Genomic DNA, 27,451 nt, shown 5'->3' with positions numbered 1-27,451 from the left:
TACCATGTGACATGCAGATTTTTGCTCCTCAGAGCACGAATATGTTTCAGAGTCCACCCACCTACTTTTTCTCTTCCACTTCCAGCGCTGGGCAGGGAACCCATGCCATTCCTCAACCCAATTAGGTGAAGTCAGATGTGACTCCAGCCTCACATGCTGGGGAGATGTGTCACCAGATACACAGCCCCCAGAGTGTTGACACTTGGCTAAGGAAAAGAGTGTGTGCTGTGCTCACTGCTATCATTCATAGCACCCAGTAATTCCCTGATTAAAGTTACTTTTTTTTGATAACTGGATCAATTTTTGCAATATAATCTCAGTCCAGTTTTCCCTGAATGCTCTGACATTTAGATTAAGAGCTCAGGCTCTGGCAGTGTAATTCAAGGGGTGTATTTGAAGCTTTTATGCAAAGCAGCCCTCATCTGTCCTATTTACAGCCTTAGTATCAGTCAATCAATCATGCAGTCAGTTTATAGACCTTCTGTGTGCACTTCAGGTATCTATTATTTATCAGTGTTGTTTATGCTGGGATGTGTAAGGACTGACTAATGTTACCTGTGTGGGCTTTTGGGGTAGTGTAGTGATGCAGGAATGTGGTGTTGTCAAAAGTCAATAGCACAAAACAGTTACCGTAATGTGGGATGATGCTCCAAGCCATTGCTGAAGCAAAAATGCCACCGATCATCCAGAACATGCAAAGCCAGCTCAGGTGTTCCCCCCTCTTCTCACGAGATAGGAATTCAGAGAAATAGGCAAACACGATGGGGAGGGATCCCCCAATACTGAGGAGAAAAAACAGCACATGGGAAGAATAAGAGTCTTTTTCAATGTCTTTGTAGTTAGAATTGCACATATGAAGAGGGAAGGTCACACTCACAGATGTGCTGCACAAAAGTGAGACTTGTAGGGAAAATGCAAATCTCTCTTTGGCTGGACTGGTCTTAGACATCAAAGATAGACAAGATCCTTCTCATGCTCTGAAAGCTGAATTTCCTCTACAGTTTATATAAAGCCAGTGTAGTGCCCTGCTCTTCACCTAGACATCTTCTCTGTTGTTATTTTGTGATCACTCATTTTAGGGAGGCAAAATACAGGCAGGTGATGGGAACTGCTGAAGGTCTCATTGGAGGCCCTGGCAGTAAGGATTGTAAAATGAGGTGGACGTTCATCAGTTTCATTTGCCTTTCTGCACAATTTGGGCAGTACCAGAAGAATGTCAATGACCAAACTTTCTTACTGCTAACACTTTAAGAGTGAGGTAACGCAACCACACATGGCTAAACAGCAGTGCTGTCCTGCCTCGGTGCCAGAGATGCATCTCCAGAGCAGCCTTCCTTCTCCCACCCTGCACACCCAAACTGCCGAGCTGTGACAGGACTCCTCCAGGACATGGGACGAATTCACCAGTTACCCACCCAAGGCCCGAGATAAGGCGGCAGAAGAGGAAAAATCCATATCCCTGGACGAAGGAGGAGAGGAATGCGAAGGCAGCGTTGATTGCAAGTGATATGATGAGACATTTCTTTCTTCCCAGTTTATCAGCGAGGCCGCCCAGCATGACAGCCCCCACCATCATTCCTAAGTAGACTATCAAGCCTAGAATAGAGACAGAGACAATGAGTTTGGTAAATGGGTAGAAATAGTATGCAATGTAGAAGCAGATTTTAAAGTGCCCGTATGGCAGCTGATGTTGACCTGGTATTCTATGCAATAGAGATACGCCCATCCCCCATATTAGCTGTCTCAGGTGCCACAAACTCTATCCATTGGCGAAACCTAATTTTCCCATCTTCTGCCCATGAGCTTGCATCGCTCCCTACTGCATTGCTTCATGCAATATAGTCATACTCTCATTTGACCAGACCCACATCTTTCTTTCCCAACCTCACTGCTCACATATCCCCTGCACGTAAGCAATGGCCAGGCATAAGCAGCTTAGGATACACGTGTCCTAGCTATGTGCCACCAACGATACAACAATATTCTGATGTCTTAACTCCACTAACCCTCCTGAGTGCAATGGGACTGAGGATGTGTAGGGAGGAGGCTCTCTCCAGGTACTGTTTATACTCAGAAAGCTGTGAGAGCAGAGGGACTGCTAAAGCATGGCTAAATCTCTTTGCAGGTTACCTATCCTACCCATGCTTCCTTTGCAGTATATCATCTCTTTCACTCTCTGCTTTTCCAAGCGTTATCTGAAAGGATCAGCCTGTTACCGAGACTCACCTTGTGTAGCACAGCTACTTCCTTCGTTACTGGGTCAAGATCTGGCATCTAACTAAAGGATAACTTACAGAAAAGAGTGCAGTCTTGATCTGAAAATTTCAGAAGGGAGAACCTACTGCTTGTCTTCACAGTTTGCTCTAGAGAGTTAGCACTCTGACATTGTTAAGAAAAATGGGTTCTTCCTTTTAACTTGACTTCATTAGATCTTCTACTATGGGGTCCTCAAAAGACAGTTTCAGTGACTATGTTTAGTGCTGGGCTGAATAGGAGAGAACGGTTTTCTTCTCCCTGTACCCAGCTCACTATATGCTTGCAAATCTGGCCTAGAAAACACGTCAGTTGTTCTTGGCTCTACTGACATTGCCACCAGAAGGGCCAACTATTATATTGCCTTTTCCTTTATCTGGGTGCCAGTGTAAATAGCAATAATTAATAATGCTCACAGGTCCGCTCACAGGTCCAGGATTTTTTTTTTTTTTTTTTTTTTTTTTTTTTTTTTTTTTTTTTTTTTTTTTTTTTTTTTTTTTTTTTTTTTTTTTTTTTTTTTTTTTTTTTTTTTTTTTTTTTTTTTTTTTTTTTTTTTTTTTCACTTATTTTATCTACTTTCCAGATGTAGAGACTTCAGTGAGCAAGAATATTCCCAGGAACAACCACAGGCTATGGTCCTTTTGCTGGCAAAATTCTTGTTGAGGCCTAAAGGAGTTACGATATGAAAGGACAGCAGGATCAGATATTAAGCATTTAAAATCTAATAGCAATCAGTGCTGAAGGGTTGGAAACATTGATCAGCTAGAGTGAAATGATTTGCACTGCTGTTAAGGAATAACATCTGAGAATTAATCAGTCCAGCAGCTGGCAGCACGTGGACCAGGTCTTTGAAGGCTGTATTGGCCTCTGGGCTTCAGATTTTTGTTTTAGGCTTGTCCGTGAACAGATCTCTGTTCATTTCTTTGAGTCAGGAAAGATTTAAGGATGGAAGGGATCAGGCAGGAGCATAAGTCTCCAAGGCACCTCTGAAAAAGCCCAGATGAGGCAAGACCACAAGGAGACAGACTATCAGCAGGTAGATCTATACTACTGAAGTTATTCTGAGTTTCACAGTGCAAAGGACAAAGCCCTTCATGCTTTGTCCCCTTGCTGTGTGTGGCTGCGGCTGCCTCTGCCTTAGCACTGCAGGACCAAAACACTTGGTGACCAGGTGACTTTACAGCATGCTCTGATGGCTCTGCCAGCTGGTGACGTGGAAGGGTTTGGGGCAGCACATCCAAGCACATTGTTACTGCATTGGCAGCTCCTTGGCTAACAAGCTGCGTGTGTCTCAGAGCTGTCTACTGCAAGCTAGTGGTCCACAGAGTAGGAGCAGTGTCACCATCACCACATTTCAGAAGAAAGTGGTGGCAACCGCTGTGTTTCCTGGGGAGCACAGAGGTGCAAGAGGCTGTTCCCAGGTCACCTATATCATCTCAGACACCATAGGCAGGATTGTAGTCTATGCCTATTGGCTGCACAGTCCTGCTGTGGAGATCCTGATGGCCCTGATCATGGCTGGATATGATCCAGAGGAGCTGAACTATGTCAGGGTGGAGGAATATCTGCTTGTCAAAAAGCAGAACTTGCAGTGCAGGGGGTTCCTGAAGGAAAAAATGGTGCTTGGAGGTGCTTGGAGGTGCTTGGAGACTGGGGCCATGTCAGGTTCAAGACCCACCTGAGCAGTGGTTGAAGGAAACACTATAACTCAAGAAAATCAGCAGTGTTCCCTGCATCCCTGGCCCCCACTGAAGGCAACGGATGCTGAGCAAGTAAATACGCTGCCTTGATAACAAACATTCCTATTCGCTGACTGAAGAAATGCAGCTAAAATAAACATTTTTCAGGCATGGTTGAAGAACATTCCTTTGGAGGGTCAATCCTCACCTTGAACCAAGTGTTGACTTCTCCTGAGAGCCAACACCTTCCCCAGGACCTGTTCTGGCAAACACATCACTTGGGAAACAAGGTGATGATGAATTTTTTTGCAATTCGTTAATGTTTAAACAAGACGATCAGTCTGATGGCTGAAGGCTGTTCTATGCCATCCAGCAAAGCTGGCTGAGGACTAATGCAGAGAGTTATTTGGCAGCTGATTGTCTTTCTTTTGATTGTGAATGCTTGCACTTGATTTGAAATGCGTTACTAAATTAAAAACTATGCAGCAGAGAGCCACTGCAGCATTTGACGGCTGCTTGTCTCACATTGATCGTAAGTGGAAAAGTGGAAAAGTTTGGACTTCTGAAATCTCCCCCGTTCCACAGCAGGACAGTGGGGTCACCTCTCTGTGAATGGTTCTGCTTCCTTTTCTATCCACGTGGTGTCTAATGGGCAATCAGGATTTTGTGTGTCAAAGGCAAAAACACCGTTCTTGCCTCTTAACAGCCTTTGTACCAGAACCATGGCACAGGATTTTGCCAGCACAATTGTACCTCCACCGTAAGCGTGTGGCTCTGTGCGATCAATACCCACACTCCCTGCCCTACCCTCCTCACCCCAGCTGTCCTGGTGAGGTGATCTGAAGCTGGATAAAGGTGTTTCAGATACTGATCCTGCAGCAGTCAGAGAAGATACGTACGCAGCTGGGAATCTGGGATCTCTTTCTCTATTAACTTTGGTCTCCAGCTTGTTCACTGAAGTGCAAATTACAAAGGAGAGCTGAGGCAAAAAAACTGGTTCAGACCAAAATCTTTCTGAAGGAAGAATCTTAATGCAGTGCTGTAAGGCTTAATGCTTTTACCCTGGCTCCTGAGCTACATTTAATGGAGCAGCTCTGATTGCAGCCAGCAAATGGAAGTGATGGTGCACCCTGAATCTACTCACTGGTGCATCGCAGCCACCCATCTGACAGTGAGCCCTGCCAGCACCGTGTGAGCAGCTCACAGCACAGCTCAGCCCACACCGCCAGACCCCGATGAGGAAGAAAAAATGATCTGCCAGAGTTAATTTCTTTTTTTTTTCCGGAGAAAATCCCTGGATGGCAGATGTTCATCCAAATCCTCTTAACAACAGAAAATGTCCCAGGTCAGGAGGAGGTGGAGGAGGTTGTTACTGTCTTCTAGCTGGTGATTTACTGCAGCCGAGTACCCTGGCTGGTGGCAGCGCAGCCAGCTCTCTGGCCAGGGGAAGAGTGGGCTTAGCATGGGATGTGGCAGTGTTTGAAACTGGGCATCGAGAAGTGGAGTGGAGCTGCTTTTGTGGGCAAACCCCTGCGGATTCTGACTGAGGAGCCCAAATTTATGATGGGCATCCATCAAACAGTGAGCAACATAAAACACAGCAGAGCTGTTAATATCACAAACTCAGAGGATGTGTCTTTAATTGGTTATCGTATGTGATAAACCAATGGATGCATTGTCCCTTAGAAATTTAAAACAATGAAAATCTGTAATAAAGGAAACCTCAGGGATGACCAGAAGACAGTCCGCTTGGCCAGTTTCTGAGGGGAAGGATCCCAGTTACAGAAATGTTTGCTTCAGGACTGAAACAAAATCAGTAGGACACTTCATTATGATGGAGAGGTCTCTTTTGGGAAGACTGCATGTTCTGGCTAATATAATTAAACATTTTGGGGCAGCTGCTATAAAACACTCTGTCAGCTGACAGATCTTGGGACCCAAGGTGCAGAACAACGTCAGGCTTTGCAGATTGCTGTGTCCTGGATTAACAATAAGGTGGCAGGGACCCAGGCAGGAGTGGAATAGTTGCTCATAAAGTCTCCATGCAGGAGAGACAGTCTTCTGGAGAACACAGCGATGGTTGTTACCTCTGAAAGAGATCCAGCTCATATCAAGGAAACTAAAATTTTAAGGAGAATTAGACCAAGAAAAGTGATCACTAAATGGTATTTCTTCTGCTGCGTTACTTCTGTCCACCAAATATTCTAGGGAACAACATCACAATGGTCTGTACCAGAAACCTGACTTCAAACCTCAGCTTCAAACCACTCAGACCTAGACTGTGCTAGGAGGGCTCAGCTTCCCAGTTAACACAGGCAGTGGTTAGATGAAATGTTAAGGGCAACTCTGAATAAGCCATTATTTGCAGACTATTCCACGAGTAATGGAGTATAATGAATGCCTGTGGGAAAGTCTGTAATAGCATCCCATAAAATCTGTGGAAAACCAAAGAACAGAAATTCTAAGAATAAATTTCGGGTTATGACTCATCCAATGTTGAAGTTATAAGGAAAATATGTGACCACTGACTGGGCTTATTCCCACTAGAAAAGAGGTAACAAATACATCACTCTCACTAAGAAAAGCCTTTATTGAAGTTGTGTGCTCCATGTTAGACAGGAATTGTGGACTTAAAAGCTGAACTTCTAGGAATAAAGAAAGGTGGATACTGTAGATGATTACGTGTGTGCTAAACTCTCTTTTTACTATTTCAATATATTTAGAAGTAAGGGTTTCAGAAAGAAAACAAAAAATTCAAGGTTTACCTAAGTCTCCATCACAAGCATGAATTTCTTTCATTGACAGTTAATGGGATTAAAGTTCTTAAAAATAAGGCACATCTGAAAATAATCCCTGTCAAGTCAGAACAACAACTCAGGGAATAAATGGAAAATTTGAGCAGAAAAAACCAGCTCAATGAAAAATTCAAGGTTTACCTAAGTCTCCATCACAAGCATGAATTTCTTTCATTGACAGTTAATGGGATTAAAGTTCTTAAAAATAAGGCACATCTGAAAATAATCCCTGTCAAGTCAGAACAACAACTCAGGGAATAAATGGAAAATTTGAGCAGAAAAAAACCCAGCTCAATGGGAAGAATTAGTCTCAGAGTCCTTGGGGCTGTCGGGAAGGTGAGGAGGCTGCCTGGATCCAGGTGCAGGGTTGTCTCACCTCTGCTAACAGGTCTGCACAGAGTCAGTGACCACAGGAACGTGGAAGCTCCTACCTGCCTTCAAAGCCCAGGCCACTACAGTACAGCCCTATGGTTAAAGAGAAGGCTTTTGAAGGGGGAAAGCATTTGGACAATGCAAAAGGATTAGGACCTTATGTATCTTGCAATTCAAACTGTAATAAAAACAAAATCCAAACGCTCTTACCGCTGTAGCATCTGTTATACATGGGTGCACTTTATGGACACAAACAAAATTTTGTGAGTCAGGTCTGGATGATTTGGGAGATGGAAGAGGCAAGGCACGGGATCCAATTGTGCATAAGTAATTTAGAGAGGAATAAACCAGTGGTAGTCCTGACTGACTTGTGCGCTGGCGATGGCCAGCATGTCCCCGAACAGGGGATGGTCTCAGCAGAGGATGAACCGAGGGCTGAGTGGCCTTTGTTCCTTTTCTTCCAAAATTTCTTATCTGCTTTTCCTTGTAGGCTTATTAGTGCTTTCCCCCTGAATCTCCTTGACCTTGTAAATGGAAATCAAATGAAAGGGTAGTCTCGTTGCACTTGCCTTGTTGATTAAGTACAAGCAGAGAGACTTCATCTACAGCTAATGGCTCTGCCACTGAGAAACGGATCGCCCATGTGAAAGGCGGCTTTCCATTTTCAGAGATCTGGGGGCGGATATCGGGTGAATCTGGCTACTGAGATCAAGGAGATTCTGCACATTAAAGCCAAAGGTGGATGCACGGATCCACGAGCGCTTTGACGCAGCACTGGCAAGGCAACGCAGACCAAACACTTCAGCGAGCGCTGCCAGCACGGTGTGGGTGGCTGTTTACACTCAGCCAGCTTCACAGTCCCCCCACGGGACTTGTCCATCACTACAATATTCATGGGACCATCTGGTTCCCCCCACCCAACCCCTCTGCTAAAGCAAAGTTTTCAACAGAGGAAGCCAAACAAATCCTTTGCTGTTAAACGAAAACCTGTTCGTGCTGGCTCTCGTCAGATGAAATTCCCGCAGTGTTTATAAATAGGGATGCAGCCATCCCTGTATCAGACCTGCACAAGGTGCGGGGTGTTCCCAAAACTAAAAAGCCCCTTTTTTCCTCTAGCATGTCCCTACCGCTCGGGGTGATGCTGCTCCTTGGGCTGCGGGAGTGTTTCTGCCCAAGAGCAAATCTGCAGCTAGGAATTTGTGCCCGATGCTCAGGACATGGACGCAGGCAGGTCTCAGCAGGGTTTAGCCAGCTGCCATGTTGTGGGTCCATGGCCATGGAGGTGCAAAACAGGCAGCCGTGGGTCACGGCAGAGCAAGGGAGCCATGGTTGGGTTTGTCTGCCCTTATCCAGAAAAAAAAAAAGAAGTGAAGAAAAGCCACTGAGCTCTGCCGAGGGGATTAGGATTTACTGTCATATCAGATGAATTCAGGTCAATGAGAAGCTGAGGCCAGATTCTATCTCAGCTGATAATAAAACATCCTCTTCACACAACAAAAAGCAGGGATATTGTTACACATCCTATTTAACCTGACTCACACAGCCAAGCCTGAATTGCTACATAACTGCATAATTACTAATAGGATCTTTTCTCTATTTTTTTTAGTCTAACACTGCTAGGCTAAGAGTCTGTAAGATGATATCCTCCTTAAAATATGATTATTAAATCATAAAAAGAAAAAGAGAGCTGTGTGCCTGAAAGACAGATTTTATTCTCTGCATTGGTGTGGCTGTTTTGCAGTTATGGGCAAAGCCCTTAAAAATTTCCTTGTCTCAGTTTACTGAACTGTGAAATGTGAAATGCTTTAACTGTGCCTTGCGTTTTTTATGTGCAGGATGTGAAAAAGTTTAAAACATTACTATGACACCATCTTTTATACTTGCTGTGTATTTACTGCTCTACACTTGCAAATATAATATTTAGTCCTCTGAGAGGTGATTAAAAGCACTTGAAGATATACATTTATATGATATTTCTCCAAATAATGACAATGATGTGTGCCTTTCAGCAAATAAGTAAATACAAATTTTACGACTCTTCAAATTATTATCCTTAGCAAATAAAAAAATTCTGTTTCTGACAGGATGTATTATACTGAAAAGGAATATTCTGTTTCAGTAAATTTAAGAAATGAATTATTATTATTATGACTACTGCTGGTGAAAGCTCAGCAAAGCAGATTTATCAAATGAATACGTAAAAATAATGTTGTTACAAGTTACCAAACTTAACAACCACTGTTAAAAACTGATGAAATTAAACTAAAATGCTAAAATATATACAGTTGTTGTTTCTTTTTTTTCTGTAATACCCCACAATCATCTTCAAAATAGCATTTTGCATAACAGAAAAACTCCAGATATATGTTTTGTCCCACTAGGGATATTTAGGGCTAAAATAGCTGTTAATTTGCATCTGATGGTGAGATGTTTATTTTCAGCACAAAATGTAAACGTTTTCTAAGATGTGTCATATTCATTTCACACATTTCATGAAACACTGTGGGCATCTGTTTATTTGTAGTTTTTGCATAATTTGGCCATAATTTGCTTGATATTTTTCCATGCTTGCTTTCTGAGGGAGGAAAAATATGCAATATACAGAGTATTTAATGTCCTTTTAGCAGAAGCTGAACTTCACTAAATTGGTCTTTAGGGAGCATCTACTTTAGCTCTCTTATTTGTCCCTTCCTACTTCTGCGAGAGTTTGATTACTTAACTGATTTATTTCCCTTTTTTTTTTTCCATCCTGGCCTCTTTTGTTATGGCTGAGACCTTCTCGTGTGTTTAAATATTAGCAGCTGCCTGGAAGCAACCTTAACTCCACCTGGGATAACCTGATTATGTTTCCTTAGCAAAAACGTGTTGAGACGAATGGTCGCCTGGGAATAAACACCAGCTCGTCTGTAGACATCTGTTGGGACATGGGGATAAGGTAAGGGGCAGTAACTCATGTGTGGATGATGACCCTGCATCCCCAAAACCTCATGATAATTTGAGGGAAAGCTGTGCCTTCTCTAACCAACCCTCCGTTCGTTCTGTGCAGACACACTCTTACAAGATCGTCCCTGCACATTAGGCAGAAATTGAGGTGAAAAGCTCTTTGATTGCCACCCATTATTGTGCCAAGTCAACCTATAAGTATCATTGAACCCTGAGTATTAGCAAGATCAATTTGCAATAGCACAACCCATAGACCGTTGAGGGAATGGAAACCCTGAGGGAAATGAGCATGTGTTGGAGGCTCTGAGCCTTGTTAGGAGACATCTTTTTCCAGTTGCTGCTGGATGGGTGCTAAAGCTAATCCAGGAAAGGTTTTGAGGAAGATTATGTTCTTGTTTCCATCAATAGCACTTCCCCAGCCTTTCCCTTCAGGAGCTGATATCTGGCTGTCCTTTATCACACCGTGTACCCACAGCTGCTCAGAAAAGGGATAAAACCCTCTTGCAGGGGCAGTACTTGGGACACCAGGCTGTGCTGGAGGCAGGTCTGCACCCAAACCTCGTAACCTCGTGTCTCTGCACTGCCCTGCTGCCCGCCAAACCTCCAACACCCTCCGCTCCCTGCTGCTGCCCTTAGTTTGGGAGAAAGCTCTCCTCCTCCTCTCCAGACCCAGAGATCTACACTCTTCCCCTCTTACGCCCTCCAGCAGCCCTGTACCCACGCCAGCCTCCTCACACCCTCACTTCTTGATGCCCTTGGGTATTCATTACTCGTATCAGTGCACCGCTCTGCAATCTAAAGCTTTCTAAGCCAAGCTTAATTCATGGTGGGTGTTGGTCTCTTCTCCCAAGTAACAAGCGATAGGACGAGAGGAAATGGCCTCAAGTTGCGCCAGGGGAGGTTTAGATTGGATGTAAGGAAAAATGTCTTTACTGAAAGAGTGGTTAAACATTGGAACAGGCTGCCCAGGGAAGTGGTTGAGTCCCCATCCCTGGAGGTATTTAAAAGACGAGTAGATGAGGCACTTAGGGATATGGTTTAGTGGGCATGGTGGTGTTGGGTCGACGGTTGGACTTGATGACTTGACTTTTCCGACCTTAATGATCCTATGATTCTATGATTTTCACAAAGGATCATCTCACAAACCTCAGATCCAAGAGGAAAACTGCAGTAGAGAAATATCCAGCAGACGCAAAAGTGCGTTTAACAAAAAAGACGGACTGAATCAGAGACCTGCCTCCTGTACAACGCCCATCAGTAACAATTGAGTGCTACCATAAATACCCACTTTCCTCTCTGCCTCAAACTAAGATGAATCAACTTTTCTTGTTTTTAGGAAAACTCTTTTTTTTCCTCATATTTAAGCCACAAAATATTGTGAATACAAGCTTTGAGAGAAGATCCCCCGAACAAACAAGCTAAGGACAGAGAAAATTGCTCTGCAAAACCAGGTTCTCAAAAGTTGTCTTTAAAAGTGGGCAGGAAAGGCAGCAAGAACAGTGCTCTTCCCCTAATCAGCAATTCCAGATTAGGTCGGTTAATGCGCAGGAGGCTGGAGCTGGGGTTGGATACAGACCCAAATGTCTCCTTGCTTATTCAGAGCTTATCAGAACACTCTGAACTTTCAGCCTTGCAAATGCTGAGCTGGAAAAAGCAGAACAAGCTCTCTTGGGAGATTTCGTGTTCATTTTTACCTGTGGCTGGGCCAGAAATACTTCAAAGATAGATTTTCTTGTGACATTTGAAGTTTTCTGACTCAGGTGCCTGCCAGAGCTTGAGCTCTATGGAGATAGATATTTATGGGGTCAGAGTTTCAGAAGATTTCAGCTTTCATGTAATCACCAAAATAAATGACCTGCTTTTCATAAAAGGTCTCATCACTGGAAAGGCACCCAGCCTGGTGAATTCAGAAGTCCCTTTGAAATCAGGATCCAATTGTGAGCAATTTGCTTTTAGATACCTGACCTGAGATCTTTCGAGCTAGAATTTTTAAGTGGTTTGTGAAGCAAAAAAAGTTAGCAAACTCTTTAAGACACAAAACTAAGTACAAAACTAACTAATTATGGAAATAAACACCTTCAAGTTCAGAGAAGAAAAAAGAAGAAACAGAAGAGAAAAGTGTCCAGGACATCAGTACACCAAGATGAGAGGTCTATATAAGGATAACTATCTATCGCATTTGTCACATGAAAATAATGCAAATAGAATGGAGTCAAGGGCTGGGATCTAACCCAAAATCTGCATTTACCTTGCATCAGGCAGGGCTTCTGGGCCAGAATGTATGAACTGATGGTTCATACCATCAGGCCCTGATGATTCCCCTACAACCCTGGTACATGTCTCTCCAGATACACTATCCCCCTCCTAAAGCAGTTCTTCCAAGAGCTACTTTATTTTCCTTCCAGATGTGCTGTACTATTGCACGGCTGGTTCTCACTACGGGCCATGTTGGATGCTTTCCTGATTCTTGCAGATCTGGGAGACTTTGCCGTCTTTGACTTATAATGTGCAAGGGAAAAAATTGTTCATCCAAACCTTTCCACCCAGTCTCACTCACAATAACTAAGGCTTTGTATTTTCACCACAGGGAGGTGTCAATGGTGATGCAAAAGGGATGTTGCCAGTAGCCTCAGCCTTTAATCCCCATGCAGCACATCAATTGCATTCCACAGACCTAAGAAGAAACCTCCATAGGCTACTTCTGACCCAGGACGTATTAGCAAACTGCTCTGACCAAGAAGTTAGTGTGCAGAAGGAACCGACTGCAGAACCCAACCGATCTGCCAGTTGGGACTTTGGGCTGAAGAAAAGGGGAATCTGGCCAAAGTGGAAAACTTTGGAGAGCAGGGCAGCATCAGCAGCCACAATGTAACAGCAAAGTGATCCAGATCAAACAGACACCCATCTTTTATAACTATCATACATACAAAGCAGTACTGCTTTGTGGACTTCTCATTACAATTCAGTTTCTAAAAGGATTGAAATCTGAGTCACTAGGTCCTCAAGCAGGAAAAGCTGCCTTTAACCTTTCACTTATTTGTCCCTGAACATCCCTATGGGTTTTGCCCTGTGGACCTGCTGACTGCGAGCTGCCTTGTTCAGATCCAGCCTGCAGTGACCAGTACTGGGGCCACAGCACATTCATAAGGTGGGCTTAGATGTGGTGCAATTCTGCTGCTCTTGAGTAGCCGCCTTCTCAGCACCATGCAAACCCCTCTTGAGTCAGATCCACCCAGCCATCACTATGCATGACATACAATACAAGAGGAGAGTCACCAGAAGATCCTGAAATCAGCTGGTCACTAGGAAAAGATGTTCTAGCTACTGTCTGCTGCATTAGAAGAGCTGTTTGCAAGTGGCACTTACCTAGCATCCCTTTGTTCGAACTGGATAAGCACATATCCTTCTCAGCACTGGGAAGAACAAATCCAACCACAAACACCTCCACCCCATCTGCCATCAGTGCCAACCCTAAAACAAAGAAGAGGGTCCACTGGAAGCGTCCGTGGCCACACTCCTCAATGATGTTCTCGTACTGGTGGGCAAGTTGCTCCTCGTCCTCCATCCTCTCTGCCATAAGGTCAGCATGGTCTCTGTACTCATCAGCCACGGCAGGAGCTCGCTTCTGCTTTTCTTTAATGTCATCTGGGTGCGGGATCCCTTGGTACTCCCCCTCATAGACCTCATCGTCTTCATCATGGCCTTCTGTAACATCACTCTGGGCATCTTCTTCAGGAGCGGGCTCATCCCCGCCACGATAGTAGCCGTCATTGGGTGCATACCCTTCATAGTTACCATCCTGGTACCTGTAGTCATCTGAGACTTGGTTTGCCTCCCTGCCCCCTTGATAGAGGTTTGTGTTTCTATATCCATCATCCATTCTGAATGGAGATTTCTAAATGCTGTAGATCACTCTGTGTAGATACTGTAATATATGTATTGATTTGTACAATTTCTGGTATTGGTTACTTGAACATATCTTCTCTCTGTTCTTTGGAACTGAAGGGATACACAGTTTCCCAGGCTCAGAAGGAGGATTCCTATCTAAAGTTTCTCTCTGACAGAGTCTCACACAGCTTTTGATAACGCTTCACTTTTCAGCTGTCATTTGTGACTTGCTGGCTTCTTCTGTGCTTTGGGTGGGAAGAGCTGCTGTCTGGTGAACAGCAAGGGAACAGCAAATTGCACAGCCAGGGAGCTAGGAGGATTTGACAGGTTTTTCCTGATTCATTGTGGTGGTGAAGGTCATGTCCTGAGAAAGAGGAAACAATAGCAATGAGACAGCAGTAAGCTTGCAAGCACACATGCATTGAGTTTAATGCCCCACATTTTGATACAGGTTTTACAGCAAGGGAACAGCAAATTGCACAGCCAGGGAGCTAGGAGGATTTGACAGGTTTTTCCTGATTCATTGTGGTGGTGAAGGTCATGTCCTGAGAAAGAGGAAACAATAGCAATGAGACAGCAGTAAGCTTGCAAGCACACATGCATTGAGTTTAATGCCCCACATTTTGAATACAGGTTTTTCCATTGCAAAAAAATGGCAACAGAGTGTTGGAGGAATGTTTTTGCATCATCAAAACCCAAAGCTTCAGAACAAAAAAGAGCATTAAAATTTACCAAGTTAAGTGGGAGCCTAAAGCAGAATGTAAAGCAATGTGTGGTCCCAATTTCTGTCGTTCCCAGAAGTCCTGCCACCCACATGTGGTGCTGGTTTCTACAGGGAGCAGAACAGTACTGAGCTGGGTTGCTGGAACAGAGCTCTCAGGTTGATAAATATGTTTCTGTCCATCTACCCAGAGCACACTCATCCCTGGTACCTACAACTGGCTAACATCATAATGACACAAAATAGGAACTTGGTTGTCTTTTTCATCCAGATCCCAAACTTAATTTTATTTAACAGCTTCTTTTTTTCCCTAGTGTCTCTCCGTCTGTATGACAGATGTACAACTAAAATGCAGTGTCTGCCAAGATAAAGTCACCAAAAGTCACACCAAGCTCTGTTCTTCCCATATCTAACCATCAACGGAGGATGATTTTCACAGAGAGCAAAAAACAAAGCTAATATGGAATCACTGTTCTCTGCAGGGAAAACCAAGGGAAGCCAAGTCACATCTAAACACATTCTCATTTTGGACACCTGATTTCCATTATTTTTCAAGCAGTTTTCAGCCAGCTGGCTCTCCAGTGTTCTCCTGCATTTGTTGCCGCACACAGCTGTAGACAAGGAGTTTGAAAGGAGACTCACGTGGGAAACTGAGTAGAGTCACGCTAGAGGAGCCAGCACAGCGTAGGCATGCACAAAATGTGGACTTCACTTTAAGCTTTGAGCTACTTGCCTAAATAAAGTGTAAATGAGCTATGAAATGACGTGGGCAGGCACATGTGTGTGTATATGTGGGCGTTGGTACCTACACAGTCAGTTGACCTATAGAAGTGTACACAAATGCACACACTGTAAGTGGCAGTGCTACCTCTGCACTTCAGGATCTTATTGGCAGACAGTATGGGTTTAAACAGCATGCAGCTAAAATGACTTCAGAGGAGAAATTCAGTAGAAGCACTCTCACAAAATGCTCAGAAGGGCATCATTCGTTCTGCAAATGCTGTGATTTTTTGGCAGCCCAAATGTTCAGGATAAGGAAAGAGCAGAGGCTTGACTTGTCTGCGTGGAGTCATGGCCGTGCCTTGCCTATGCCGTTCATGGGAGCTGCTCCAAGAAACTTCATAAAAGCTTCCCCTGCATTTCTGTTTAGCTAGCTATATATTTATGGCACATAATTACAACACGGCCCCTGTGGGCCCTGCCAGAGCTTCCTCCTTTTCTCTGAGCCCTCTGCCATTTGTCGCTGCATTCAACGTGTTTCCTCTTCCCTTTCTTTGTGCTGAATCACACAATACATTTTGCATGAAGTTAAAAAGGCAGGAGGGCATTCTTCCAGGGCTGAAAAAGAGCAATCAATAAAGTAAAAAAAAAAAATAATTAAAAAAATCCCAAAGGCATCCTGATCAGGTTAGAAGGATCAGGAGACTACAGTGCAGGTAGCAGTAAAGAGAAGTATTTGCATCCGCAATGGAGGTGTTATTGTGCAGGGGAGTTAATACCTCTGACAGCCACCAGAAGCACTTAGGTGGGTTTTACAGCTCCTGTTTCAATGCTGGAGTGTCACCACTGATGGTTAAAAAATCCAGGAGTACTTTTGAGTCTCAGCACCCCCCAGTCTTGAAGTAACGTTCTTGATTACACAAAGATTTGTGTCATGACTGAACATCATGTTCTCCCAGGCAGTAAAAATGTAGTTCCACGGAGACAAATTTTCTTTTGAAAAGCAGGGGAAAGGGCCTTTTTAAAAAAAAAAGAAAAAAGAACAATATGTGCTAAGGAACATTAGTCCTTGCTTTCGAAGTCTTTAAATATCATGTGTTGGCAGGTTATGTTTCAAAGTGACATCAAACGTCGGAGCAGGAACCACAGTGACTTCACTGTTTTTGTCCCTTTCTGGTTGCTACAAAAGTGGATTGAAAACTCATCTTAGGAAACGAAGTAATAATAATACTAATGATCAATAACAGAACTGATCAGATTCTGGGCCTCCACAGATCTTACCCCTGGCCTTACACCTACTTTTTCAAAAGGTGAAAGTATGTTCTTGAAGACCAAGCACTGGAAATCTTTTCATTCTCTATTAAAGAGCTGCCAAGGCTGGAACCTGGGCTCTTTGCCTCCTACAATAACAGGACCAAAGAAGATCACAAGCTGAGAAAAGACCTACTGAAGCATCCGTGCTCTTTCACTGATACACAAAGATCGTTATTTACCGTATGGGATCACTTACATCTTGGACAGCATAGGAAATAATGGCATGAGCTGACGAGTCTCATAGATGAGTGACAGCCACCTGTATCAGGACGAATGTGTAATTCAGAAAAAAGGTCGTGGTAAATAATAGTCACTGGGTTCCCATTCAGTTTGTAGGATGGATATTTTCTGGGATCACCGGAGGAGAAGGAGCAGTGCCCAGAGGCAGGCTGTAACTTAGGACTCTTGAGTGCTTTACTTTGATACTTCAAACTACTTGTTTCCTTTTGTTGCCACATATGCACAGGCTGATTCACTCGACTTGATTCTTTAACACCCTTTCACTCAAGCTGAGCTGCACTTACTCATATTAGCAGCCCCATTTCGCATTTAGATGCGAAATCATGACTTCTCATAAAGATTGCAGGCTTGGATTGCTATAATTACCCTTCACAGTGATGCATGAGAGCTTGAGACAAATATACACATCACATCAAGCCTGTTACAACCTTGGGCCCTTTTAAACTGACAGCTACCTTTCTGAGACGTGCAAGAGAGGTTTAAACACACGACAAATGCAAGACTCCATAAGGCAGAGTCTGCAGGTAGGGAGGGGCAGAGGCAGGAAAGTCTCATTCTGGGTCTCCCCAAAGTAGCCTGTTAAACTGAGCTGTGGACACAAAACCCTAAAGTGCCTGGGAATACAGTTCCTTTCCTCCCTTGTAATTCTCCATAGCACAGTACTTATTTCTCAGTACATTACCTTGCTTTTTCTTCCCCTCTAAGTAATTTTTGCACTAGAGCTTTTCCTCTATATTCTGCTTGATATTTACCGTAATCTTATTTCCACACCAAACAGTCTATCTCATCAGTTATCCTAATGCTAGCAAGCATCCTTCACTTAGTCCTGCATCTTGCACACTCTAATTTATTTAACAGCAACTCTTTAATATACACTATTCACTTTGCAGTTTTCTTGCACTCCTTAGCTCTTTAGTCAGCTCAGATGTTGCATGCTTAGCCAGGAATTCAGTCGTTTGAGCTCTGCAAATTAAAATAATAACCTAAAGTCTTGGATATACTCATAATAGAAAAGGTATCTACTCTAGGAAAAGGGACCTTTAACAAGAGCAGCTTAACACCTGCATTTGCCCCTGTGAAAGAGCATATAAGGGAGGTGCCTGGCATGCTCAGATGATAAACTGTGGGCTGAAGGGAAGCAGAGCTTGGAGGGGATGCAGGTAAGGGTGAGTTCCTTGTACCTGGCACCAAATGAAGAAAGTGCAGGAGTCCAGGGCTTGTTAGAGCTGAGCTCTATCAGAAAGCAGACCTTATAGCAAATTAGTGAGCAGGGCAGTTATGGAGAGGTGATTTCTTATGAAATATATTGAATTTTGGGGCATGAGGGAGTTTCTGGAAAAGTAAAAAGAGCAAGGTTGTTGCTTTGTGGGAGCCAGAGCTGAAGGGAGCTGTGGGTGCACATATGTATGCAGCAGGGAGAGAGCCAAGGCTAGGAGCTGAAATCCAGATCCTTCTCTTTGCATGCTCAGAAAGGGAAAGCTCTCAGAGTCAACAGCTGAAGGGAGAGGTTATATGAATGCTAAGGAGAAGGAGCAGTACAGGGACACTATAAAAATGCTTTCAAGGGATCTTTAGCATTCACCAGAATAATCCCTGTAAAACAGATGGCAGAGCAGTTTAATGTTCTGCCTGAAGGACAACTCCTCTAGCAAAACATCCTCACTCCCAGACCTGCTTTCTGCTGGCAGCAACGGGAAGATGCCCAGATCCTACAGTGACCATAAGGACACTCTGCAGTCACAAAGCTGACTGTAAAAAAAATCCTGAGAGGAAATTTTCCTCACTGAAAGGAGAAAGGAAATGATGCAGATAGGTTTTTGTGAAGTTCCAATCTCAGACTCTTAATAAGCATGCAATTAACGGATCCATTTGTATGCATGAAGGACCAGATTTTTGAGATGCTTAACTCACAGCTCCCAGGGGAGCAGTATCCTGGATTTCAGGCAGCCAACAATTGCACAAATATTATTAGACAGACTGAAGACTGTAGCAAGGTCTGATCACCGTGTTGCTAGGTGGAGGTGAAGTCTTGCAGTGCCTGAGACACAGCTCTCTGCTGCAGGCTGAGCACCCTTGGGTCTGTCACTTGGCTTCTTGGCATTTTTGTGTCCCTCTCAACTGCACATGGGAACAGCACAGCCTTCCTCTGTTGTGACTTGCAGATTGGTTGCTCAAACCCCTTGCAGCTGCGGTTATATGAATAGATGGCAACTTGTGCCCCCAAAAGCCTAAATAAACCAGAAATTGGAGAAAAGAGGTCCCTGTGCTCCCTGCTTCACAGCTGAGGTCCCGGAAAAGTAAGTGGTTTGCCCAGAGTCCTTGTCAAGTTTTCACTGAACCCTTGCAGTCTAGCCTTTTTTTTTAACCAAGAAAACTGCTATTTTCCCTCAGGAGAACTTTGAAACTTTCCCTCTTTCCAATGAGTATAAATAATAATAATTAAAAAAAAAATTAGTCTGCAACCCTATAATTCACAAAAATAATACTTTCAGATCAGGTCCATTAAAAATGTTTCATCTTATACTGCAAAAGGTTGCCCATTTCATTGGCACCAAAAAAAAAGCAAGTGCATGGAGAGTTGTTTCAAAATGAAAAACAAACATTTAATTTAAGAAATGCCAGCGTGTCAGCTGCTTGATCCATTTTTTATTAGAAACATTGTTGAAATTTGATTTTTTTTTTTCCCCCACCTAAAAAATTCAGGTTTTGAAAAACTGGCATTTTTTTGTTAACAAAAATTGCATCAGAAACTCTCCAATTTACTCTTGTGGATATAATACTATCTCAGGTGCATCTTTAAGAAGGCAATATAAAGAAATATAATATAGGAAAAGTAATCGTGCTAGCTATACACACATGACTAAAAGTATCTGACCTCTGTGCTGTGAGGCAGAAAAGGGCTTTTCTTCCACAGGGCTCTGATTATTCTTTTTTTTGCTAACATTAACATTGCTGCTGCAGCCACACGATTCAACATCCAGAGAGAGCTGAGCAGTATCATCATTTTCCTGGACAGATGGCAAGGCTGGGTTCTTGGCAAGGATCCTGCAGAGGGAAAAGCGGCAAGATCTGGAGAGAATATATATGTGAGTGAAGTTAGAAAAAGGAAACAAAGGGGCTTCTAATGCAGAGAGGTAGAAACCAAGTGAAATCAGAAGTCAAGGAGCAAGGATGGGGATTAATGGTCCAAATTGTGCTCAGAATAAAGGGGGAAATGGACAGGGAAGGATGGAAGCCCTGAGATATTATTGATCCACAAACTGTAGGGAAAAAAAGATGACACCTACTGCTTAGTAATAATAGCAGCTCTCGCCTTCATATCTAAGGATTATAAACCCATCTCAGGCCGCCTCTGTTAGAGCTCAGCCCTAATCCTTACTAATTCTTGCTTGACTTTTTGCAATTCTATTTCACTGCCAAAATAATAACCAGACAGGGAGAAAAGTCTCAGAGCACAGGACTCCGAAACACTTTTGGAAGAAGTTGGCTGTGGGGAATATTACTCAGTCCAAAAAAAAAAAAAAAAAAAAAAAAAAAAAAATTAAAATTGACTGCTATTTAAAGGGGATTGTATCAAAATAGGTCACATCTCTTGCAGGTCTTCAGCAGTCACTTTCCTTACTTTGCCTTTCTATCAAATAGCATAACCAGATGGTGGTGATGAGAAACGAGTCCCTGGGGAATTTCCAGTAGGATGTTCTCAGATCTGAACACTGGCCAATGAATCAGTGTGATTTAATCAGCTGAAGACCTGGTCTCTTTTTTGGAAATACAGGTCAGTCCTTGGAATGCAAGTTTATATATGATTGTAGACAGGTAAGGGAGCTCTATATACACCACTAGGAAAAAAATTCCTTCAGATTCCTCCTATTCCCTCTCCGGTCTCACAAGATTGGAGGTAAAATTTGTCCTTGCAATTAATGTCCAAAAGAAACCATGGTCATTAAGTGTTCTTGAGGGAGGACTATATCACAGTCCCAGGTTGGAAACCCCTTGCATCTGGAGGAATGTCAGCTCCAGATGTAATTTCTTAGGTCTTTTTTCTGCTCTTGTTCAGAAAAACCAAGGTGGGTATGTGAGTTTTCTAATTTTCTTAATCAGTGACATGGTAGCTGGAAGCAAAAAGGAGCTACTTTGCTACCAAAGACACCATGATTATGTGTGTGGGCATGTCAATATATGGTTTTCAGGTGTAAAGTTATGTGTTAATGGCTACAACAATCAACTGTGGCTGCAAATACTTACAGGAGGCTAACTGGGTCTGGACGACAAGAGATTTAAAAATTAAAGTCTGTAGCAGGGCCCACCTTAAAAAGAGTTTGCTTTGAACTCTGGATAAAGAGGTGTCTTTTGTTGTGGCTTCAGAGGAGAGCGCTGCATTAAGTGAAAACTCAGGATAAAAACAAGTTTCTCCTGAGACGACTTTTTTATTATTAAGAAATTATTTGATAGATATGTAACACAGGTTCAAAAACTCTCCATGGAGCTTATTAAGCAAGCTATCTGTGCCACAGATTCTGTATTAGTAGCTGTGAGTGAAAAGAAGAGCAAGATATTTGAAAGTCATTGACTTGAAATCATCTGGTTCAAAGAATGGCTTTCAGCAGTACAGATGGTACCTAATGATTGCTCCCCTGCAGCATAGGTAGGATACACAGGGTAAAAGTCCTCTGTTCGGTATAAAAATCATTGAATCGCTCTAAGATGCTGCTGGGGTCTCTGGGACAGGACTCATTTATTCACTTTGCCTATGCTGTAGATTGGAAGATCGGTGTTAATGCAGCCCTGGTATATTGAGAAATGCAGGGAAAACAGAACTGAAGCAATTTAGGGTGCTACCAGCAGATCATACTAATTATTTAACAGAGAAAGCATTTTAGTTCAAAATTCTCTGTTACAGAGTCTATTGAACTTAAGTCGTTTTACAGTTTCTGGATAATCTCTACTGATCTGTGGTGGTTTTTACACATTTCTGTATACGCGCATACTGTGTACATTTTGTCCCACCACGGCAAAATACCTACTGTGTAATGTGGTCCTGGAGCCCTGCATTACTTTGCTACAGCAATACATTTTTCTGTGAAGAGATGCTATAATGTTTGAAGATGAGGCATTTACAATAGCTCATGAATTTGGAGGCAGAGCTGGACGTGGTATGAACATGAATAGTTCAGTTGTGTTTAATTGAACTATCCTGATTTACGTTAAGTAAGAATCTGGCTGTACTGCTCTAATGCCATTACACTTTTTCATACTAACCCATCCCCGAGAGCACTGGGGGAGATTTCTGGTTTCCAGCACATCGGGCGCTAAAATGCCGTTGCCTTATGTGGTGGTGACTCTCACAGCAAAGTGGCTGTGGGCTGAACTTAACTTGTAATCCACCATGTTATGTTATGAACTAAGGGACAGAAAGTCCCCCAGATTATTAAAGGGAGATTATATCTTAAAGCCTGATATTCTGTTGGTGCAGATGCTTTAAAGGTCATATCTAAGACAGTATGTGCTGTAGCAAGCTGGCACAGTGAATGTGTAGCAGATGAAGCAAGGAACAAGCATCAGTCAAGCAGAATAAACAGCTTTTCTGAAGTTAAGGACACAGACTAGCAAGTTGGGTGTTCGTGAGATATAGAGAGGAATGTTTAACAGTAGGAGTTGGAAAGCATGGTTTAGCAGCACGAAGCTATATAAGGAGGGACAGACTACACATTAGGATTCCAGAGAAAGGCCATAAAAGGTCAATTTGACAAACTGAATATGGGTAATGAGTTGAGACAGATGGTATAAAAGTATGGTAGCTAATAAATAATGAACAGACTTGCTTCAAGGAGCAAAAGCAGGGAGAAATCACAGACGAGAGCTCAGTCGGAAGGGAGGTGGTGAAGGGGAAAAGAACAAAACCATCGAGGGTGGGGGAGAATCACAGCAGGAGGACTAGTGGGAGAGGCATGTCTGGTTTCAAGTGCCAGAGTTCTGTGGAGATGATAATTTACCCAAAGAAAACTTAGAAATGCATATGCCTGAACTGGAATTTGGCCATCTTATTGAGATTAACAATCTTTTAGCTGAGAAAATACTCATGGTCTCTAAACTTTTCCTAGATACCTATTCCCTCTTCTCATCCTCTCCCATTATCGTAGTACCTAAGCAGCCTACAGTGTTTATAGCTCCCATGCAAGGCTGGGAAAAGTTCTTAGGTTTGTTTTGCACATCATGACCTGAGGCAGAGAGAGACTAAAGCTTCACCTGACTGTTGAAACGGAAATGCTGTGCACTGTCCCCCAGACTCCGGCCCCTGTAGACCAGCAAGCTAAGGCCTCCTTCCAACCTTCACACCCAGCTATCTTTGACATGATGACCAAGGTAAAGGTGAGCATTGCTGCCCCACAAATCTGTTCCTAATGTGGAGCTGAGGCACAAACCCTGACCTGGATACCAAGGAATACTCTGAGATGTCCCAGTGTAGATGTAAATCAAGAAGCTTTCCCAAGATCACCTGGGGAAGCCATATCAATGCCAAACACCCAGTCCATGTTTCTGTTATGTCCTTGTCTTTTTAAATATCACAGAGAGCTGGAGTCTCCAAGGCTTTACTGCTTATTAATAAGCCAACCTCTCTATCAGCATTGCACCTGGCAGCATAAACCAATAGGTAATTCAGTGTTGATTCAGAAACAATGGTGCCCTGGTGCCTGTTAATGAGTCTGAGAGTTTCTACATGTGTTTGCCCTTGGACAGCTTATTAGGTCTAACCTTACTGGGCTTGGAGGCCCTGACAAGCTCCCAGAGATGAGTGTAAGCAATAACCTTGGAAATAAACTGCCTGCAATTCAGCAAATTCTGCCTGTGTCAGACAGCAAACACACCCAATTAACTATGAACTGCTTAGCTTATTGGCAAAGATGTGCCTCTAGCTACAAAGGGGACTTTTATTTCATCACACTTGCAATCTGTGTTATTAAATAATGGGCCACTTAATTAACTAATTCATTAATACATGGCTGTGATGAATAGATTTACCCCAGTGACAAAGTCATGAAAGCAGATGCAACCCTGAGTGATTTCTAAACACTGCTTTCTTTCAGAAGGGATTTTATTTGAGCGAGTATCTTTATTAAATACCTCATTCTTTCTCCTGCCTCTAGCTAATAGAGCGGCGCCAATGTCTGCTGTGTCTGTTCCCCTCCCCAGTGCTCCCTGCTCTTGTCCTTCCCACCTTCCTGCCTTGACAAAGCCTGCTTTGGCTCCACACAGTCAACGTGTCTTCAGTGTGTTGTGCCACAAAATCACTCTTTGCTCAGAGTTACCACACTGCTGTGGCCAGGGTGCAATGTCTCATCGTCTCCTATCTCAAATGGGAAATGACTGCAGCGTTTCAGATACTGAAAAGCATCTTCAGTTACTGTCCGGGGTCACCTTCCCATTGCTGGGGGACAAACAAACCTCCCCACAAACTGGAGGCAGAAGGACAAACCATTTAATGCACCTCACAGCAGCCCTTTCAGGGTTGTTTTTTCCTGTTTTCCACCATGGTATTGGAGCGCGTTAAGAAAGGGCTCTAGCAGAGATATTTCCACAGGCTGAGAGATCTCCCTGCAGGGACCCGTTCCTGTTATGGGGAGCAGCTCTTTCCCAGCCCAGGATGCTCAGGCATCAGTCTCTAGAGACAGTTGCTTGCCAGCTCCAGTGAAGTGTACCAAGGCACTGGCCTTGCCAGAATTCAGGCTCATTCCAAGAAATCCCCTGTGCCGCAGCCTGTCGCAGTCACAGCCAACCTTATGCTTCCATCATGCTTTTTAATAGGTTTGTTACTTACGTTTCCCTTCGGGGCTGCTCGACGATCAGGTCTGAGGAGCACAGTTATTACAATGCTAAGACTGAGATCAAATAGGAGAGGTGGTTCTCAAACTAAATTCAGCCCCTTTCTTTTTTGCGTAAGCCCTCCAATAAAATTGTTTTGTGGCCACAAGAGCTTTCAAAATTGCAAATGCACTGTTCGTTATGCACCTTGCCTGAGGAGAAATACAAGTGCAAGCAGCAGCAGATTTAAAGAGATGTTCACTCTGAGACTCTCTTCAAGGTTATTTAGCAGGGAAAATACTGGAGCAACTGCTTTTGCTCCATCCATTTTCATAGCATTTTGATTAGTTTGACCATTTTTTGGATATGAAACGCTACTGAGGAGACCTGAACTTTGTAGCATCCAGGATCATTCAACAGATTCTGTTATCTGGTTATCAGTTTCACTATGTGCATCACATACATCACTGCAGCACAAAAAAAACATACCCACAAAGCGATGTTTTCTTCTGTAAGGCGGCAATTTGCAAAGCTTGTCTTAGCTGGGAGACTGTACCATGAATATCTCAGATTCCCAGATCTTTGAAGAACCTGCTTTTGAAACAAGCATCTTGCAGAAAATCACAAAAATAGATTTTTTTTTTCATTGACTAGATGCACAAACTAAAATTGCCATAGGGCCTGGAATATATTGGCACTGACTTAACAAGTAATATAAAACCTCACATATAGCCACACTACATTTATACTCATGTTTTAGACCCATATGGAGGCTTTCAACTCAAAAGAGCCCCCAGCAGTTTTTTGTGCACTATACAGCAGAAGAGGAGTATGGCTAATTTGAGCACAAATAGTGGGCTCCCTAATGTTATGGAAAGGTGGATTGCTTGGCAGTACTTTTTCCCAAGCATCCCATATTCCCTTCTTGTTTCTGCAGGAGTTTTTAGGATAGCTCTTTGCAAGAGCAGCTCATTTACACAGAGCCTTAAGCTTGGGCAGTATCTTGACAGCCCAAAGGCATGTGGTTCTCAGCTGTGCCATGGGTCATCTACTGTCTCACAGTCTTCTGAAATGATGTTCGTGCCTCTGTTGAATAGGAGAGGAAGAGGAGGAAACTACTGAAACAAGGAGCAGATACTGCAGGAGCCAAAGAACGAGAGAAAGCAACAGCAGAGCATGAGGGAGAGCAAAGAAGATAGGACAAGGCAGGGGGTGGGAGGATGAAGGTCAGAAAGGAAGGGAGAGGAGAAGGCATAACAGCAGCTGGAGTACCCAGTCTTGGAAACTAATGTTGCCTTGAGCCAGTAAAAGAAAAAAAAAAAACCAAACCAACAAAAAAAGCAATTAAGCATACCACTCCATAGCGGTGAGAAGGCTGTGCATTTGCCTCCCAAACAGCCTAATAAATTCCTGTGTTCAGGTTGGACATTAATGATGAGAAAGCTTGATCTCCCAAAATTAATAGCTACAATACATCATCAGGCTATAGCACCATATCTCATGTGTACGCAGAGAGAAAATCCTCAAAATCACCTGTCAAGGCAGAAGAAGGATTTAGCTATTATTTATTGCTTAGTGTGACTCATGCTTGTGGGTAGGGGCGCGACAGTACAGACGGGAGTTAAAGTCAAATTGCCGTCCGTGTAATTTATGCCAGAAGAGTTGAATCCAGGCTACTTCTGCTTCTGTTTTACCTGTGATTCCTCTGTAAAATATGAAAAGGGTAAGAAAACAGTTTGAAAAACACATGCCGGTGCAGCCGTTTGTCAGGATTCATACTCAGGTTTGGTTAGAGGAAAGATGGCTTAATGTCTTGGGCAGCATCAAGAACTTCGTACAGTTTTCTGTAATGCCACAAATGGCTAAATTAACCTTAGAGAAGACATTTAGTTACTCTTAGGCTTGGTTCCTTGTCTGCAAAATAGCTGTAATAACTTACTTTCTCTACCTGTCAGAGATTGTGTAGGGAAAAAGACATGCATAACTGAAAAGTGAATCTTGTAACCACTGATGGAGAGCTCAAAAGTTCAACTTTCTGGACTCAGATTGTCCTCGCTAAAACCACTGTGATCTTGAAATTTTTCTCACGAGGGCACAGTCTCCTGCAAATGACCTCCAACATGCTGTTTCTAACCAGAATTAATAATACTTCCAGCTTGTCCTTCCATTCCTCTTATTTCAGCTCTACCCAAAGAAGACATGTTAAAGACACTTATATTCATCAGGCTCCCTAAAAATGGAAAAGCAATGGAAAGAGATCCTGAAACTCTGCAGTCCCCATGCAAAGGAGCTGCTTTGGCAGTTGGGGATGGCAAGGATCCTGTGACCTGGGGACTGGTCCTCACCATCCCCGGTCTGAACATGCTTCTTCCTGCAGATACTGAAATGAAGGGAATCGCTCTCCCCCCTCCCAAAGCCCCTCTTTGACCCAGCTCAAGCCTGCCAAGGGGCTGTAGAGCAGAAATTCCTGCTGCAATCTCCCTGGAAGTGACATTAATGGAGAAATATGGCTTTTAGCAAGATTGAAGCATTGAGGAACTCAGCATCTTCCTCCCTGCCGGGAGACAGGGATATAGTGTCTCCCACTGCTGCTGTCACCATGTGCCCTGGTGCATGTCACCAACAGACAGGGCTCAAGGCTGTGCCTCTCTGCTGGCTGTCTGCTCCCGCACAGTCGGCTGGCCTCACTTCTCGTTAGCCTGCCTGCAAAAACGTTATTTGGCACC

At 43.4% G+C, this 27,451-nt stretch overlaps 1 protein-coding gene across 2 annotated transcripts in view; it reads right to left on the bottom strand.

The window, feature by feature from the left end:
* The window catches only part of SV2B (synaptic vesicle glycoprotein 2B), a 28,372-nt gene extending 14,450 nt beyond the window's left edge, over positions 1-13,922 (bottom strand). For both annotated transcript variants that reach the window (XM_009276583.1, XM_019471330.1), the window contains exons 1-3: positions 13,409-13,922; positions 1,416-1,596; positions 631-782 (exon numbers count right to left, since the gene is read on the bottom strand). In XM_009276583.1, coding sequence (XP_009274858.1) covers positions 631-782; positions 1,416-1,596; positions 13,409-13,922 — 847 coding nt within the window. The remainder of the gene's footprint in view (positions 1-630; positions 783-1,415; positions 1,597-13,408) is intronic.
* Positions 13,923-27,451: the final 13,529 nt, after the last annotated feature.

This window comes from Aptenodytes forsteri, unplaced genomic scaffold (assembly GCF_000699145.1).
Source record: "Aptenodytes forsteri isolate BGI_AS27 unplaced genomic scaffold, ASM69914v1 Scaffold1, whole genome shotgun sequence".
In the NCBI taxonomy this organism is placed as follows: domain Eukaryota; kingdom Metazoa; phylum Chordata; class Aves; order Sphenisciformes; family Spheniscidae; genus Aptenodytes; species Aptenodytes forsteri.
Note: the sequence above shows the minus strand (reverse complement) of the source record. Positions and strands in the feature narration are given on the sequence as shown.